General features: G+C 42.3%; 3 protein-coding genes across 5 annotated transcripts in view; 1 reads left to right on the top strand and 2 right to left on the bottom strand.

The window, feature by feature from the left end:
• crema (cAMP responsive element modulator a) overlaps positions 1-19,444 on the top strand; it is a 492,677-nt gene that overhangs the window by 470,971 nt on the left and 2,262 nt on the right. Inside the window, exons 4-7 of one of the 3 annotated variants that reach the window (XM_078287566.1) lie at positions 955-1,043; positions 1,160-1,302; positions 2,161-2,349; positions 18,085-18,244. In XM_078287566.1, the coding sequence (XP_078143692.1) occupies positions 955-1,043; positions 1,160-1,302; positions 2,161-2,349; positions 18,085-18,244 (581 nt within the window). Of the gene's footprint in view, positions 1-954; positions 1,044-1,159; positions 1,303-2,160; positions 2,350-13,117; positions 13,334-18,084; positions 18,245-19,444 lie in introns of those variants that run through there. The other 2 variants (XM_078287567.1, XM_071922144.2) reach the window with 2 other exon arrangements.
• LOC139917479 (tripartite motif-containing protein 16-like) lies at positions 3,300-6,090 on the bottom strand. The gene has a single exon (XM_071906616.2). It carries the CDS (start codon positions 6,073-6,075, stop codon positions 4,396-4,398), a length of 1,680 nt encoding a protein of 559 aa, XP_071762717.1. The 5' UTR covers positions 6,076-6,090; the 3' UTR covers positions 3,300-4,395.
• LOC144542115 (tripartite motif-containing protein 16-like) lies at positions 7,976-9,780 on the bottom strand. Its single transcript, XM_078287561.1, has one exon. It carries the CDS (start codon positions 9,763-9,765, stop codon positions 8,086-8,088), a length of 1,680 nt encoding a protein of 559 aa, XP_078143687.1. The 5' UTR covers positions 9,766-9,780; the 3' UTR covers positions 7,976-8,085.

Consider the following 19,444-nt stretch of genomic DNA (forward strand, 5'->3'; position numbering starts at 1 on the left):
GGGAGAAGTGAGCAGGGGCTGGAGACAGGGACCGAGAGCGATGTGGAGGGCTGGGGATGAAAGAGTGAGGAGCAGACCGGGACAACGACTTTATCTTGCTACTGGTTTGCGGATACCAGTGTCAGTGATGCAAATTATACCAATGATAAAAGCACAAGTAATAATCTACGACATTTTCATATAAATAAATGTCTGTTTTGTTTTTACTACTATTATTGCAGATTGATATAATAGATTGATATAACACAATAGTGAATAGTGAATAGCTAGCCTGGTAAGACCATCCTGATCACGTGACCTCACATTCTGTTTCGCTCCACGGATCAGTCTGGACTTCCAGCCGCCCACATCGATTTCAGTGGGCGGGAGTACTTGCCTTGACAGACAAACTCCTTCAGCCAATCAGCGAATCCAAATTCAAATCCACTCGGAAGAACGGCGAAAACGTCTCTTCTGCCGAGAAACTCCGCTAGTGCATACTCTTGTTCTTGTTTAATTGTTGTTATTGAGTCTATTTCTGCGATAACTGCACTTATGGCTGTGTTTACTAATGTTACGTTACCGCTCGTTGCTTCGGGAGACGCCATTACTGTTTTGCCAGCGGCGGCCTGTATTTCACGTCATCAACTACGACGCAGTCCCTGATTGGCCCGGTTACATTGTAATTTCAGGAAATCGATGTGGGCGGCTAGAAGTCCAGACTGATCCGTGGAGCGAAACAGAATGTGAGGTCACATGATCAGGATGGTTTTACCAGGCTAGTGAATAGCCTGTCTATAGCCTGTTCATGAAAGCTTTTACATTTGCTGTTCTGAACAACGTTTTACATTTCTGACAGCAGCAACACACGGCAACGAGTGCTGAGCAACGCAAATGTTGCCAGAATACAAAAGCAGAAACAACAGAACTTGTGGATTACCACTTTACATACTGTGATTTCTTTTTTTTTTACAGATAGCCACTGTAGCAGAGCTGGAGGATGAAGAGTCGGTCGCAGACACACAGAAGAGACGCGAGATTCTCTCCAGGCGTCCGTCTTATCGGTGAGTAAACAGTGAACGCGAGGACGTTACTACAGTTACGGTATGTGTTAGATAAAGTTTTACAACGTTGCACCGTCTTTATGGAATCACTTTATGAAATTTTTGCTCCTCCACAGAAAAATCCTCAATGAGCTTTCATCGGATTCGCCGGCAGTTCCTAAAATCGAAGAGGAGAAGACGGAGGAGGAGGCGGCGGTCTCCAGCGTCGCCTCAGCACCAGTGCCTACCTCCGTCTACCAGACCAGCTCAGGACAGTACAGTCAGTACACTCTAGACCATGACCACAGTTTACCCACTTTTTTTATTGGTGGATGATACTGATTTTTGTTTATATTAGCGGTTGGTTGTTTACCCACCTTTATTTACCGCAGCATCACCACTCTAAAATCTAGAGTTTATGTGTAACATTTTCCGGTCCTTTATCCAGAGGTGGGGACTTGAGTCACATGACTTGGACTCAAGTCAGACTCGAGTCACAATTTTAAATGCTTGAGACTTGATGCATGAAGAGAATACTTGAGACTTGAGTCTTGACTTGAGATCTTGTGTTTGTGTAAATGACTTAGATTGAAAGTGATGAGATTTGTTCCAGCAGACGACTGAATTTAAATTCTGTTTTCTGAATTTGTATGGAATGATTGAATTTACTGAAGTTGAAACTGATTATAGAAATCAAACTCATGATGCTCTTACCAAGTTTTTATACCTTTAAAACGACATTTTGTTTGGACTTGTTGTTTGTACTGGACTCTTGATTTGTTCTGACTTGACTTCTACATTTAGACTTGAGACTTCACATTAATGACATGTACTTGATTTGGACTTGACTTGGCAATCTACATTTAGACTTGGGACTTGACTTGAGCCTCTTGTTTTGTTTTGTTTTATTTATTTCGTACAAAGAAAATAGTAACAAATAAATACAACATGCAACTAAACACAGATTGTGCAGGTGAGGAAAGAAAGGCACAAGAGGCACAAGAGGCACTTGGGACTCGAGCAAAGTTGACTTGGCCTTTACCTCTGTTTGTTATGATACTAAGTCATCATGTCTATGCATTAGCCATGAGTATTTCATTTAGATGGGCAGCTGTGACTAAGTTTTACCCCTCCACAGTTGCGATCACCCAGGGTGGAGCCATCCAGCTGACCAGTCCTGGAGCTGAAGCCCTGCAGGGGGGCCAGACCCTGACCATGGCCAGCGCTGCCCCCCCCCAGCCTGGAGCCACCATCCTGCAGTGTGCCGCTCAGCCCGGAGACTCCCCGCAGCAGTTCTACATCCAGGGAGGACAGGTGCTCATCCAAGGTAGGATGCAAATGATTTGGGGCAAATTTTGTAGTGCTCAGTTTCGTTGGTCGGTTCCTACACAGCTTTGCAGAATTTTGAAATGTATGGAAAAAGAATTTGGTAATTTCCAGGTCGTGATAAGTTTGGAAATTGCACAAAACTATTTGGAACAGTATGAGAAAACATAGGATCATTCATCAAGATGACTATCTATGTAAATCATATTTAACAAGAAAATCTTCAAATCAAGGAACTAAGGTCTAGAAAAAAGTAGGCTATGGAATTTAGAAATTGAAACTGTGTTAGAACCCTGAGTGTTTCCTTTGTATTTATTCAGCGCACCACCACCACCACTGTTTAGGCATGTTTCACTATAAAACACAAATAAGTGTGGCCGTAGTTGAAATTAGGGATCTTAATATGATAAATTAATCTGACAATCTAAAGAATGCCAGTTTTGTCACTGCAGTTTGTACCAGAACGTTAACCTTGTGTGCCACTGATACACGAGATCAGTATGGAAAACGTGAATGAACCAATAAGGGTTAATTTCCAAAACACTATTACTACCTATGAAAATATTGAAATTTTGAGTTGTTGAAAAATGAACTTAACGTAAAATACAGAGGATCCAGTCTGTAAAAGTGCTGTGCCATCTAAGGACTTTAGTTACCTACTATCCTTTAAAAGTACCATCATTTGTTTAAATTTGGTGCTAGCAGTCATCTTGTAAGAGTAGGTGTCACCTTTCTCAGATGGTAGCTATTGGAATCTCATTTTGGAAGGAAACTCCTCATATACAGAATCAAAGGGAATGGCATGGAGCTTTGCATTTGTGTAACTCTCAAACAGTGACAGCAGGCCTCAGAGGCTAGCTTTCTAGCACAATTTATGCTGAATCAGTGAAACTTAATAGTTCCAGCAAGTGTCTGAGTAATGTCAATTCAGAAAATGAATGGAGGCAGGCCTTGGATTGCAAGCTCTATTTATTTGTAGCTCATTCATTTCTTCACACATAACAATGAGACATACATGTGTGCATTCATCACCCTCACCACCATCAGAGTTCATGGGCAGCCAGGAGGACTGCTTTGCTCATGGACACTTCAACAGTCATGGACACATGAGCTGCTATGTGGATCGAACCAGTGACCCTCTGGTTGCCGGGCAGCATCTCTAGACCAGTGTGATGACCAAATTTAATATAAGACAAAAGAAAATCAGTTCATCAGCCAGTTCACATAATTTCCTCTTGCCACAGGCTGCATCCCCTGTATCTCCTTCAACATCCAGCTCTACTCCGTTACGAAGTTCCCTTGAATTAATTTGCCGAATTGCAATGTGTGTCCAGATAACAGTTCAGTGTCTTGCTCAAGGACACTTCAACAGGACACATTGGCTTTTGGTTATGGGATGGTTCCTCTAACCATCAAGCCACACTGCTGCCCTAAATATATTGCACAAGTAGTTTTGTAGTAAAATCACGCTACTGTCATTGCAAGTCGCTCTGGATAAGTGTCAGCTGAATGCCTAAAATTGCAAAAACATGGAAACCCCTTTGGAGTGGAGATCATCTGGACTAACTGAATGCTCAAATGGCAGAAAAACAGTACATTAATATATCGGAATCAAACTAATTCAATATATAAACATGCAATACATAGCTAAAATATGTAAAATTGCATACACAATGTCAATAACAATTCCAGAAATAAGTATAAGAACCTGAACAATTGCCTGTTCCCTGTATTGCATTAGAGTCAAAATTGCAGTGTTTAAAAACAAATGTTCATGTTAGAACCAGCTATATTGTAAAATAATTAACTTAAAAACAACTTACTCTGGCCGTAAAACAAAACATATCATGTGATTAGTATTGCCAAAAAATTGAACAGAACAGAACAGAACAGAACAGAACAGAACAGAACAGCGCCCCCGGAGTGTCTTGCTCAGATAGTTAGTCAGTTAGTCAGTTAACACTTTAACATTAACTAGCTTTGCCACCCTGCTGCCCATAAAGCATGTCAATAATTCTGGAGGGCTGTATAATTTCATAACCTCTATCTACTTGAGCTTACACAACTCAGCAGTGTCGCCAATACAAATAGGAAGCCAAAGTCCAGGATAGACGGGCTGAGTGAATGTGGTCTGGACTCTGTGGAGGAGAGTCATGGTGTCAGAGACGCTGTAGAAGGACAGAATACCTGCACTGTGATCCAGGTACACTCCTACTCTGGAGGACCGAGGGACTGGGATGGGAGTTTTGATATTGTTGTGTTGGAATTGATAAGAATATTTGTAACAATCTAATGCCCAAGACCTGTCATTGCATCCAAATGCACGCACAACAAAGGTCCCTGTTCTGTTAGTATCCTTATATGAGACTGCTATTACAACTTTGACCCCCCTCCACTCCACCTCCCAGTAACAACGTCCAGTCAGACCCTCTCTACTCAGGACCTGCCACCATTCAGTGAATCTGTCTGGGTGCCAAGGATAAAGCTGTGCTACTCCCATTAATGTTGCTTTTCTGTTCCCCTCAGATAATGAGAGATATACGTTTGCTGTGTTTGGATCCAGTGTGATTTGACGTGAATATTGTAAGAATTCAGCTCTGGTCTTGGGCTCTCTTGGTTGTGGCAGTAAAACATCCACTTCAGTCACTGTCAGTGAGATCTTAGACCATTCCTCTGTAAGAATGCCCTGTAGTTTATCTCTGGTCTCTGACACAGCTGTACTCACATCCCTAAAGTACTGCAAAGGATTGCTATTGGTGCTGGGTGAGTCTGCAGATTCGCTGAGACTTGACAGCGAGGAGTAACTCTGTAGAAAATGGGTGTGATCCTCTGTGTGTGAGAGCTGCTCCAGCTCAGCGTCTTTCCTCCTCAGCTCAGCGATCTCCTGCTTCAGCTTCTCCTGAAGTTCTTCGGCCCGACTCGCTTCCGCTTTCTGCTGGGATCTGATCTGCTCCTTCACATCAGAGCTTCGTTTCTCAATTAAATGAACCAGTTCAGTGAAGATTTTCTCACTGTATTTCACTGTTTTATTAGCAGAGCGATTGATAGCCTTCACCTCCTGTTGAAGCACCTTCACGTCTTTCTCTCTGTCCTGGATTCTCTGTTGGATTTTTTTTTGACTCACCCCGAGCTCTTTCTGCCTCTCAGTCCTTTCTGCTGCAGCTGAGACTGTGTCGTGGCCTTTATGTTCATCCATGGAGCAGAAACAACAGATGCACTGCTGATCAGTACGGCAGAAAATCTTCATCACCTCATCATGACGAGAGCAGATGTTCTCCTGAAGTTTTGCAGAGGGTTCGACCAGCTTGTGTTTTTCAAAGGTAGAGGATTCATAGTGAGGCTGGAGGTGCTGCTCACAGTAAGAGGCCAGACACACCAGACAGGACTTGAGGGCTTTCAGCTTTCTCCCAGTGCAGAAATCACAGGCCACATCTCCAGATCCAGCATAGCAATGATCAGGAGGAGCAGCTTGGAGTCCTGTCTTCTTCAGTTCCTCCACTATACCTGCTAACATGGTACTTTTTACCAGGACAGGCCTTGGTGTGAAGGTCTGTCTGCACTGGGGGCAGCTGTGGATTTTCTTCTGATCCTCTTCATCCCAGTGGCCTTTAATACAGCTCATGCAGTAGCTGTGCCCACAGGGAATAGTCACCGGATCCTTCAGTAGATCCAGACAGATCGAACAGCAAAAATGGTCTTGGTCCAGCTGAATTCCTTGCTGCGCCATTTCACTTCTCAATAACAGCGAATGTCAGTTTCGTTTTCTCTTAACAGATAAGAGTTGCGCTCTGGTCAGTACCAATAATCTGTTCCTGTTTTTCACATTCATTCACTGATCTGCTGTGTATGGGCTTGTCAGCTGTTGCTAATTTACACCGTGTTGTTTACACCCATCCTTCAACTGGCAGATCTGAGAAAGGGGAGGGAACAGGGGGGAGGACACATCTTGACAGAATGGAACTTGCTCTATTTGAGAGACCAGAAGGAAGAGGGAGGAGTCATCAGTTTCTGCTTCAACCCAGGACGTGCAGTTTTAAAGAAGCACTGCTTGTTTAGCCCTCGTTTAAAATATGAAATGAAGATTATGGCAAATGAGGATGTAATAGATACACTTGGGGTCAATGACCTCACTGGGTTATTAAAGAGGATTATATAACTCACACTACACAGTTGAAAGCAATGAGATAATAAAACTACTAAAATGATAACACCACCAATCACTTCCAAGTATTTGTGTATCGCTCAGAGACAGCAGAGACCTGCTTCTGAGGCCTGCTCTTTAACCTTTCTAGAACAATTTATTTTGAATCAGTCAGGTTTAATAGTTCAAGCAAGTGTTTGAGTAATGTCAATTCAGAAAATGAATGGAGGCAGGTCTTAGATTGCAAGCTCTATTTATTTGTAGCACATGAATTCCTTCACACATACCATTGAGACATACATGTGTGCATTCATCACCCTCACCACCATCAGAGTTCATGGGCAGCCAGGAGGACTGGTTGCTCATGGACACTTCAACAGTCACGGACACATGAGCTGCTGTGTGGATTGAACCGGTGACCCTCTGGTTACCGGGCAGCATCTCTAGACCAGTGTGATGACCAAATTTAATATAAAACAAAGGAAAATCAGTTCATCAGCCAGTTCACATAATTTCCTCTTGCCACAGGCTGCATCCCCTGTATCTCCTTCAACATCCAGCACGACTCTTGCTGTTATGAACTTCTCTCGAATTCCTTTACCTTTTTGGCATCTAGCTGACACTCTTATCCAGAGTGAATAACAATGTGTGACTAGGTAAGGGTTCAGTGTCTTGCTCAAGGACACTTCAACAGGACACATTGGCTTTTGGTTATGGGATGGTTTCTGTAAAGCATCAACCCACACTGCTGCCCTAAATATATTGCACCAAATAGGGATTTTCTTGGTTTTTAGCCCCGTTACAGCAGGGGCTCGATGGATCACATTGTCAGTTGGTCTCTCTGTTCACCACTTTTGGTCTTGTGGATGAAAGTGTGCCACAGGGAGTTAGACTGCAGACTCTCAATCGGGAGACCCAAGTTCGATTCCCGGCAGGGACAATTCCACAAAATTCAATGACGCGGGGCTGTTAGACTCTTAGTCTTGTATAGTAAAATCTTGCTACTGTCATTGCAAGTTGCTCTGGATAAGTGTCAGCTCAATGCCAGAAAATGTAAAAACATCTAAACCCCTTTAGAGTGGAGATCATTTGGACTAACTGAATGCTCAAATGGCAGACACAGCGTACATATCGGAATCAAACTTATTGAAAATATAAAAATGCAATACATAGCTAAGATGTGTAAAATTGGATGCACAATGTAATTGAAGTTTTGCTTTGCCTGTTCCTTGTATGTTCTCACAATCTAAAACAACAACAACAACAAATGCATTGAAAAGGAAGAGGCTGCAAGTGGCACTTTATTTCAAATGAGAATATAAGTCAAAATTGCAGTCTTTGAAAACAAATGTTCATGTTTGAACCAGCTATATTTTAAAAACATTTTCTTAAAAACAACTCACTCTGGCAGTAAAACAAAACAAATCAAGTGATTACCATTGCCAAAAAAAATCAAACAGAGCAGAACAGAACAGTACCTCTTGAGTGTCTTGATCAGGTACACGTTAACACTTTAACATTAACTAGCTTTGCCACCCTGCTGCCCATAAAGCATGTCAGTAATTCTGGAGGGCTGTATAATTTCATAACCCCTACCTACTTGAGCTTACACAACTCGGCATTGTCACCAATACAAATAGGAAGCCAAAGTCCAGGATAGACGGGCTCAGTGAATGTGGTCTGGACTCTGTGGAGGAGAGTCATGGTTTCAGAGACGCTGTAGAAGGACAGAATACCTGCTCTGTGATCCAGGTACACTCCTACTCTGGAGGACAGAGGGACTGGGATGGCAGTTTTGATATTGTTATGTTTGAATTGATAACTATTTTTATAACAATCTAATGTCCAAGACCTGTCATTGCATCCAAATGCAAGTACACCAATGCTCCCTCTTCTGCCAGTATCCTTATATGAGACTGCTATTACAACTTCGACCGCCCTCCACTCCACCTCCCAGTAACAACGTCCAGTCAGACCCTCTCTACTCAGGACCTGCCACCATTCAATGAATCTGTCTGGGTGCCAAGGATATAACTGTTCTTCTCCCATCAATGTTGCTTTTCTGTTCCCCTCAGATAATGACAGATATGTGTTTGCTGTGTTTGGATCCAGTGTGATTTGACGTGAATATTGTAAGAATTCAGCTCTGGTCTTGGGCTCTCTTGGTTGTGACAGTAGAACATCCACTTGAGTCACTGTCCCTGAGATCTTAGGCCATTCCTCTGTAAGAATGGCCTGTAGGTTATCTCTGGCCTCTGACACAGCTGCAGTCACATCCTCAAAGTAGCGCAGAGGACGGATATTGGTGCTGGGTGAGTCTGTAGATTCACTGAGACGTGAGATGGAAGTGTACCTCTGTAGAAAATGGATGTGATCCTCTGTGTGTGGGAGCTGCTCCAGCTCAGCGTCTTTCCTCTTCAGCTCAGCAATCTCCTGCTTCAGCTTCTCCTGAAGTTCTTCAGCCTGACAAACTTGAGTTTTCTGCTGGGATCTGATCTGCTCCTTCACATCAGAGCTTCTTTTCTCAATGAGACGGACCAGCTCAGTGAAGATCTTCTCGCTGTCCTCCACTGCTTTATCAGCAGAGAGATTGATAGTCTTCACCTCATGTTGAAGCACCTTCACATCTTTCTCTCGGTTCTGGATTCTCTGTTGGATTTTTTGCCAACTCACCCCGAGCTCTTTCTGCCTCTCAGTCCTTTCTGCTGCAGCTGAGACTGTGTCGTGGCCTTTATGTTCATCCATGGAGCAGAGATAACAGATACACTGCTGATCAGTACGGCAGAAAATCTTCATCACCTCATCATGACGAGAGCAGATGTTCTCCTGAAGCTTCATGGTGGCTTCGACCAGCTTGTGTTTTTCAAAGGTCAGGGATTCATAGTGAGGCTGGAGGTGCTGCTCACAGTAAGAGGCCAGACACACCAGACAGGACTTGAGGGCTTTCAGCTTTCTCCCAGTACAGACATCACAGGCCACATCTCCAGGTCCAGCATAGTAATAATCAGGAGGAGCAGCTTGGAGTCCTGTCTTCTTCAGTTCCTCTACTATACCTGCTAACACGGTACTTTTTACCAGGACAGGCCTTGGTGTGAAGGTCTGTCTGCACTGGGGGCAGCTGTAGATTTTCTTCCGATCCTCTTCATCCCAGTGACCTTTAATACAGCTCATGCAGTAGCTGTGCCCACAGGGAATAGTCACCGGATCCTTCAGTAGATCCAGACAGATCGAACAACAAAAATGGTCTTGGTCCAGATGAATTCCTTGCTGCGCCATTTCACTTCTCAATGACAGTGAATGTCTGATAGTTTCATTTTCTGCCAACAGATAAGAGTTGCGCTCTGGCCAGTACCAATAATCTGTTCCTGTTTTGCACATTGATTCGCTTGTCTGCTGTAAATGGGCTTGTCAGCTGTTTTTCAGCTGATTTACACCATGCTGTTTACACCCATTCTTCAACTGGCAGATCTATGAAAGGGGGAGGGACCAAGTACACACCTGGACAGAGTGGAACTCACTCTATCTGAGAGAGACCAGGATGAAGAGGGAGGGGTCATCAGCTTCTGCTTCAACCCATGAATTGCAGTTTTAAAGAAGCAGTACCTGTTTAGGCCGATCTACACAGTTGAAACTAATAAGATAACTAAAACTGCTAAGGTGAAAAATTTCATCTGGACACCGCCAGCCCCTTCCAAGAAAGATGGGCTGCTACCTGACATGAGTGGCACTTCTTCCCTTATTCTTCTACAAAGGTATATTTTAGGATTAGGATTAGAATTGGAGTCAGGTTTAGGTTTGGATAAGAGTTCAGGTTAGCCATGTGTTGGTGAAAGTTAAGGACAGTGTTAAGGGTTAGGCAGTGCATGCAGTCATTGAAAGATCCTCACAAGTATAGTAATATAAATGTGTCTGTATGTCTGATTAGAAAGATATTTTAAATCCCAATCAGTTTAAGCTTAATTTATCTTAAGTGTAAGCTTAACTGTCAGGCAGAAGCAAGCACACACAGTTTCTTGAAAAAAATCATCTTCTTCTAGTTGTCAGTATCTTTAATATTATTATTTTCTATGGCTGTGCAGTTGCGTCAGAAATCTCCCAGCAGCCATGACTGGCGCCATCATCAAGGTCCATTGGAGAATTGATTGGAGAATAATGGGCTAAACTTGCACTTTTTTGGTGCTCAGGTGGGCGCACGCATCACTGCAGTGAACAAAACTACGTTGAGTTAACAAAATATTTAGTTCATGTGTTGATTTACCCACAAGTTAGAAACGGGCTGCAGCTTTCTCAATGCGCTGTAAAGGTCTGATGGCAGAGGCGGGTAGAGGCCAGAAGAGTGTTGCAGTGTCCAGGCGGGAGATGACAGGTGCCTGGACCAGGAGTTGTGCCGCTTCCCCCTTAAAGGATAAGGCTGGTGTTTTTTAATGCATTGCTTACCGTCAACAAATCCTATGAAAATAACAAAATCAGCAATGATTTTGTTTTGCCAACAAGTCTTGTCAATGTAGCCGGTGCCCAATGAAGCCATGTCCCAGCAGCCATAGAACTAGAAGCCATAGACGGGCCAGCCGACTTTTTCCTCAAACAACTTAATAAGCCGGCTGTAAACATGTTTGCGATCTCAGGAAAGTAGTTCCGTAGCACCGAAAATAGTCCCCAGCGTAATGAAGAATTTGTTCCCATTTGAATTTGATTTGGTAATAACTACAACAGTCTGACTTTTCTTGGTAACAGTTAGCGATTTTTAAAATTGAAACTATGTCTTTGTGAGCTGTATTTCAAGGTTTTTAGCTTACAGTTGGAGCCAATGACTTCCGGGTTGACGGCTAAAAATTGTGTTATTTTCATGGGATTTGTTAACGGTAAGCAATGCATTAAAAATCACCAGCCTTATCCTTTAAGGAGCGGGCAAATTTTGCGGATGCAGGGCTCTGGGGCTCTGCAGCCTAAACAGTGCATGTGTTTTTTTCTCAGTTGCTGTCACTCCACCCTTACACTTTAAAAAAATATACAGTATATATGTACAGTCTATACATAGATATATATGGAATACGCAAAAAACGAGAGTCTGCGCATATTTCATGAATCCCATGTTGGTTTTTCATAGGTATGTTTTTTAAGAAGGAAGGGATGTCCGCACAGCCAGATAAATTACAAAAGTTTATTATACGCACAGCAGCAAGCTGAGAAACAAACGCGTTTCAGCACTAAGCCGTCATCAGCGCTGATGATGGCTTAGTGCTGAAACGCGTTCGTTGCGGACATCCCTTCCTTTTTTTGAATCTACATGCACAAGAGTCTGCACCCTAAAGACAACAAGAAGCGTTTGGAGTTGAGCGAGCTATTTCTTCCTTTGTTCCACGTTTCTTAAGAACAAATTTAAGAAAAATTTAAGAAAAGTTTCGTGAATGAGGCCTATTGAATTTAAATTATTCAGATGGAATACACTGCCATAAATACACATTTATCATCACTGATATCTTAATGATGATACAGCTGTTTTAAGCGCTATAGTTTTCATGCTTCTAAATATATGAACATTAATATGCGGTTTGCTCATTGACTTGCATTCATTGTATAAAATAACCGTGGCGGTGAGAAAACTATTTGACCTCAGAAATCATGTTGGTTAAATGGCATGTGTCTGTCAATTTATGTATTTTTTTTATTTTCTTGCACATCATCACATTGAAGTCAAAGGAATGCTGCAGTTGTACATACACAAGATTTGGCTGCGTCATTTAAGTTTTTTAGCTTTTTTTAGTTTTTCGAATGTAGAGGTTTGATGATTTCTACCTAAAGTGGCAATCTGCAAGATTCTTTTTTTTGTCTTTTTTTTTCCTTTCTTGTTTTGTCTCCATCTTTGTTGCTTAGTGTTCATTGCTGTGGTGTTTCTACACTGCACTTCCCAGAGATCATCTGTCAATCAAACAGTGTGGGCGGGACTGTGACGTCTTTTCCCTTGGATTTCTGTAGGTGGCGCTCTTTTCTTCGTCTGTTCAGCTGCTCATGCTAACTACCCAGTTCTTCTTCTTCTGTTTATTCCAAACAAACCTGAAACGTAAAACGCATCACTTCCTGTGCGGCAGAGGATTTTTCCCGGGAAAGACCTACCAGAGACCGGGTGTTTAGAACAGACAGTGTAAAAGCTTTGATGGACTGGATATAGGTTGGATCACTATGGTGACATATCAGTTGGCAATAGAAAGTAGCAACTCTCTCTCTCTCTTTCTCTGCCTTGCTCACTTCCCTTCCTCTGTCTCAGACACACACACACACACACACACACACACACACACACACACACACACACACAGACATACAGACACACACACAGAAAATAACTCCAATCAGGGTGCTCACAGTTTGCGCACCAGCCACTTGGGACACAATATCCTCTTGTTTGTCGAGCGTCTCTCTAGTTGCGTCACAAGCGCTAAAAATATACCCCCCCCCCCACCCCTCCCCCTCCCTTCCCCTTCCTCCCCTCCTCCCTCCTCCCTCCTCCCTCCCCTGCCCGGCTCACATTGTGTTTCTCCACTTTAGCGTTTGATCCGAGGGGGAGGAGGGAACTCTAAGCCGGGGTGTTTTACTGACTTCAGCGGGGCCAGAGTGATGTCATTGTGATGTCAATGTCCGTAATTGTAATCTGGCTGCAAAGTTGATGGGTGCCCATTCTCGTGTTAGAGAGAGAGAGCTGAGAGACTGAGGCACGAAGAAGGAGAAGGAGAGAGAGGTTAAAGAAAAGGGAAGCAGATTGTTTTGGCGCTGAAGAGCTTTGCTGCCGTGGTGCTGGATTATTGGAAACAAGACATGGCTGTGACCGGGGATGAGACTGAGTCAGGTAGTGTTTTTCCCATACATGTTTTTTTTTTTATGTGTCTAGTAGTGCAAAGGTCTGTGTCCCATTCTTTCACTATCTGGGAATGTACAGCGTCTGCGTTGCTGCCCTAGTAAGATATTTATACACGCATCGCTTATGTTTTCAACTATTCCTTCCAGTTAGGCTGTCAGGTATCTCTACGGCTGCACCTGCAGTGACCAGAATGCAAAATAAGTTTGTGTGCCGTTTATGGAAAGCAAAGATTTTTCTTGCTGAGAAACTGTTGAAATTTAAATTTTATACGGTAAACGCCAGAATGGATTAACTTGATGCTGGAATGTGTGCATTTACAAACGTGCAACGGAGCTGACAGCCGGCTCCGGCATTTCAACAGAGGAAAAGCACCATGACAGCTCAGCTTTGCCGGTTACAAAAGCAGAAAGTTGACTGAACAAGGCAGCGAGTGTTTGGTTAGCTTGCTCAACTCTGTTCCTGCCTGTACCCTGTATCCCACTGTCACACACACACACACACACACACACACACACACACACGCACGCACGAGCACAAACACACACTCGGACTCTCGCTCTTACACACACAAACACACACCACACACACACAGTCTTTCTCTCTCTCTACACCACTCCAGTGGCAGTGAGGCAGAAGGGGGAGGGGGTGGGGGGGTGGGGGGGTGGGGGGGAGAAGATAGTCGTTGGTTTGACGTCACTCCGGTTTCCTGGAACAGAAGCCGGCAGGGAAGAGAGAATGCAAAACGGGCGAGTGAGACGCACACACTGACGTCAGCACAGCGCTACTCACTCTGTTATTACACAGACGGACGGTCACACAGAGAGAGAGGGAGAGCACGCTCTTTGTGTGTGTGTGTGTGTGTGTGTGTGTGTGTGTGCATGTCTGAGGGTGTGCTTTTGAATGGGTGTGTGCTTGTGTGTGTGTTTATGAGAGGGAGAGAAAGAATGTTATAGGAGGCAAAGTGAAAGAGAGAAACAGAAAAAAAAGAGAGACGACAGGGAGAGCGGCAGCAGTTTAGTCATCCACTCAGATTAGAAAAAGCACATGTATACCCAGAAAGCCTTTCCCAGATTCACTCACTTTAACTGACAATTACAGTAAATTAACAATTATCGGTAACACACAGTATTTTTCTGTACATACTGACACACATAGGACTTCACATTCAGAGAAAAGTAACACTGTAAGACAAACTATCGGGGGGGTAGGACTTGATAAGTATTCACTTCTTCCTACTCCTTTTCGGACATGAAATATTTATTTATGTTGTTTATTGAGAGTTTGCTGTATATGTTTGCTGTTAATTTTATTGGTTATTTTTGTTTTGTTTTTCTCACTAATATTTTTTTACTTTTTTAACATGTTCGAAATAAAAATCTAATCTAATCTAATCTAAAATCTAACTATCACAAGTAGACTATATATCACACTGCATATATCAGTAAATCTGTTCTTTTCACGAGGGGTTCCATTCCAAATTAGTATATCTCTTCTGTTTTCTAACCCAAAGTTCACTAATTAGTATTTCATAAATGCAGATTTCATCCTCAAAAATATTGCTATTTTATAGATAATATTACTGGCCTTAATGGAGCCAGTGATGCTTTTTTTTCATTAGAACGTGTTTATTTTAACAAGCTTTGTTCCTTTTATTTTACACTTTGTAACTTTGAAAAATGTTCAATATATATTTATTATCACTGTTTTATAAGGTCTTCAGTTCGCTGGCAGCCTCAAAAGTATTTAATATGTTCAGTTTTGTAGCCCGTTAAAATATGAGTGTACTTCATCAAACACAACAAATACAAAATACAAAGCCTGGTTTGTGGTGTGAGGTGTGACGGGCTTTTAGCTGTCATTAGCTGTCATTTTGAATCATCATTCTTATGACAAATAAGGACAAAACTGTTGTGCTATTTTCAAGGACTTTTTCGCAGATTGGAGTTTTAGTTATACAAACATCAGAGAGGCATACAACATCTCAGAGGCAGAAATCATCTCATTTTTCGGAGCAGGAGTTAGCAAAGAAGGAACTGTGATAAACGGAGAAATACAAATATATAAATGTAATGACTTCTTTTTTCTTTTTCTTTCATTTCATGTTTTTTCTTTTCATTCGTGCTCTTGGAAGGTCAGCAGGCTAGAGGCTAGTATGGCTAGTTTGAACTTGGCCAAGTGGGTGGAAAGTCCAGAAAGTCACAGAACTGATCCTAGAGACAGCAAGACACTAAACGTCTCGGTCACTCATTGTAAGTCGCTCTGGATGAGAACATCTGCTAAATGCCTAAATTGTTGTGTTGTCTGTAAATGGTGACATAACCCTCTACCATCATCAGTGTCGGCATTCACTAGAGATATGATAAAGGCAGCAAATTGAATTTGTTTATGTAACTCACTGCTTTGTTGTTTTTTATTGCATAAACCAATCAGTGAAATGGACTTAAACTGAGTTGCTGTCTGGTCAAGGTGATTGTGTTTGGGCGGCAGCCGTTACCCCTCACGACATTGGGTAATCCGCTGTCACTGGGACATCAGGGGTGAGGGTCACCAGAGGCGTAGGTTGTGTCAACTGTTTTCTTTCTACTGTGTAAATGTACCATGCTGTACCCATGCTAGCACAGTACAGAACGTTTCTCCATGATGTTTTGTGCACACCTTGGTACAGGTACACTAGAAGCATGCTGGTAATATATTTCTTACTGACTTATTTTCAGAGGGTGCTGAATAGGTCATATGTACATATTGCTCAATTTAGCAATTAAGTGATGAGAATATAAAAACCAAAATCTGGTAGATTATAACACTTAGCATTATCCATAGCATTATTAGCATTATCCAAAGAAAGTAGACTTAGTATTAAAAAGTTGTTAGTGGTTTTTATTATATAGTCTGTAGATTCATAAATTTTAAGAACAATATGGCTGATGTATATTTTGGGAATATTTCAAGTGAACAACCACATATTCATCCGCTGTGCAGTCATTTCTAGCTGTTATTTTTAGTTCATATTTCATGTCAATTCTACCAATCTCCCACACAACTGACAAAATAACTGCTATACTTAGCCACCTATCACTTAAGATTACTTACCATTTAGCTTCAGAGCGGCTCCAAGTTTTTATTTTCTTACTTTTTAGATAATGCTCGTCGCCTACAATCACTCAGCATAGTGTATGCTAAAGTGTTAGCATGTTAGCATCGCAGCAGGCGATCTACAGGAGACTCATGGTTGATTTTGGTGTCCATGTTTTCATCACTTAACAGACAAGTTGACCAACAAGCCAATCTCCCAAAAACGTGCGGGGTGGGGACTTGAGCTGGGTCAGAGAGATATTATATTGACTCTCCTTGCTCTACTGGTATTCTAATAATTATTTATGACCGTGTATGGCCTAGGTTTCATTCCGTCTGTCATCACCAAAAAAAACATGCTGGACATTTAGTTGTCTCTCTCAGCTGCAGCCACCTGACTGTTAGATCTGCACTGGCACTTCCTGATTCGGCCGCTCCGATCCCACAGCTGTCAGATTGAGCAAAAAAGGAAACTAAAATTCAATTAGATTAGCTTAATTCACTTTGCCCTATGTACTGTCTTGTAACAAGCTGTGTGAGGTAAGAAATAACCAACATTTTTGTCGGCTCACTCGGTGCTATAATATTAGATTAGATTCAACTTTATTGTCATTGCACAAAGTACAAGTACTAATACAATGAAATGCAGTTTAACATCTAACCAGAAGTGCAAAAGAAGCAGTAAAAGTGCAGTGCAATGTAATGTACATATATATATATATATATATGTATATATATATATATAAAATAAGCTATAAGGGTAGTATGAATGTGTTAAGATATATACAGTATGAACAGTATTAACAGTATCAACAGTATGAACAGTGGATATGAGTAAGATATATGAATATGCAAGATGTATATAATAATATATATAGTATATTCAGTATGGTGTATATACAGTATGAACAGTATTAACAGAATGAACAGTATGAACAGAGTGGTATGAATACGCTAAGTATATAAATAGAATAAATCGGGGCAGTTGCACAGTAAACACCGCTAAGAGGGACACAAATGGATCGAAAAGACTTTATACCAACTTTTTTTTAACCAGGCAGGTCGCTTAAGAACAAATACCTATTCACAAAGGCAGCCTGGTAAGAGGAAACTCACCTCTTAAAGCAGGAAGGAGAGCGGATAAGAAGCTCTCAGCTGAGCCTGCCCTCTGACCCCCTCTGCTGAAATACCTGACTGTTTGTTTTTGAGGGGGACATGTGACGAAACAGACTGTGAGACTGAGAGCGTTACAGTAATAAAATGGGAGAAACAGTAGAAAGAGTCTGAATAAAATGGCAAAGATTTTTTACAGCAGGCAGTAAGTCAACAACAGGGAGGAGGGAGTCTGTCCTTAAACCCGAGGACCCAGGTTCAGTCCCCAGGTCGGCAAACACAAAACTGAAACCAAAACAAAACCTGCTGAAGTGTCCTTGAGCAAAACACTGAATCACTGAAGCTCCGAGGTGCTGTTCTGTATCCGACCCTGACCTCTGACCTCCCTGTGGCAGGGGGCAAACGAAAAGAGAGTTTCCTTGCGTGGATCAACAAAGTATCATGTTATTCCTAGTAAAAAAGACAAAACAGGGGCAGCAAAATGCAATGAAAAACTACAGGAATGAGACACTCATGGTTTTGTCCGCTCTCTGCCCCCCCCCCCCCCCCCACAGCTGCCACTGGAGATATACCAGCCTACCAGCTGCGGTCGCCCAACTCGGGCCTGACTCAGAGTATCGTGATGGCGGCTTCCCCGGGCGCCATGCACAGCCCCTCGGTGCAGCACGCCGAAGAGGTCACCCGCAAGAGAGAGGTCCGACTCATGAAGAACAGGTGAGACGCCGGGATAGGTTTTTGGGGTTCCAGTTATTAGCACAAATGATAAAAACTCAAACTCAAAACAGAGGAAGAGAGAAAAAGAAATTCAGCTTGTATGGGTGAGGCTAAGCAAGAGGTTATGAAAAACATCTCACCTCCAAAGATGAAGAGAGAGAAAATAATATTGAAATGACAAACTTAGAAATGACATCATCTCATCAAGGAGGAAAGTGGAGCAAAAACAATAAAATTCCTAAATAACAAGTAAAGGTAATAAAATACATTAGATATAGCCTCTGATAGGGATCAAAGGGAAAGTGAGTATGGTTGTGTGTGCGTGTGTGTGTGTGTGTGTGTGTGTGTGTGTGCGTGTGTGTGTGTGTGTGTGCAAAGAGGGAAAGGAGAGAGTTTCATTCCAAAACGCAAGAGTCTGTAACTATTTTGAGAAAGAAATTTACTTGCACAGTATTTCAAAAATGTAGATAATTACAGTCACTCATATGTCATTAGAAGCAAGAGCCTTCAGAGAACTAATGGCCCTAAATGGTATTCCAATGTGAATATTGTTTTCCAGCCAGCAGTCATTGCGTAAGAGTAGATGTCCGATTTTTCAAACGGTGAAACTCATTTTGGAATGAAAATGTGCTTCTGCTAAGTAGGGATGAATCACGCCGCATGGCAACCGGATTTCATGAAAACGCTCAACTGGGGCTCAGTGGAATAACGATAAGGCAGAAACCAAACGAAGGCTTCATGTTTACCATAATGGATTATTTAGCTTGGGGCAACGTTCAGGCCTGTGGAAGTTGTTTTTCATACTGTACAAGAATGAATGGCAGCAAATGGCTTCAAGCCTTGATATCTCCAACTATTGCCGACTGTGTGCAGACACCAGCGGCAATAATAGAAAGTAGAGGGGCAACCTAGACACAAAAAAAAACGTCGATATTATCCTTTAAATTGTTTTGCTTGCCAACATGACAAGCCGCCAATAGTAAGAAGTGCAAGGATCAAAGCCACAGCACCCAGACTGAAGATGTAACAAATATTTCTGTGTTCCCTGGAATAATCCCTAGAATAAAAAGCCTGGGAGAAAAGGTAGAAGTCTGTGAAAGCTGCTTGCTGACAACATCTGAATGATTGACAGCCTCAAACTTCTGCTAGCTCTCTGGGATTGTGCATGGCTTGTGTCTTGTCTGTAGCGTTAACTATGTC

Source organism: Centroberyx gerrardi, chromosome 13 (genome assembly GCF_048128805.1).
Source record: "Centroberyx gerrardi isolate f3 chromosome 13, fCenGer3.hap1.cur.20231027, whole genome shotgun sequence".
NCBI lineage: Eukaryota > Metazoa > Chordata > Actinopteri > Beryciformes > Berycidae > Centroberyx > Centroberyx gerrardi.

What these genes read in the sequence shown, in the direction of transcription:
- LOC139917479 (XM_071906616.2), bottom strand. Translation starts at nt 6,075, where the DNA reads ATGGCGCAGCAAGGAATTCAGCTGGACCAAGACCATTTTTGCTGTTCG.
- LOC144542115 (XM_078287561.1), bottom strand. Translation starts at nt 9,765, where the DNA reads ATGGCGCAGCAAGGAATTCATCTGGACCAAGACCATTTTTGTTGTTCG.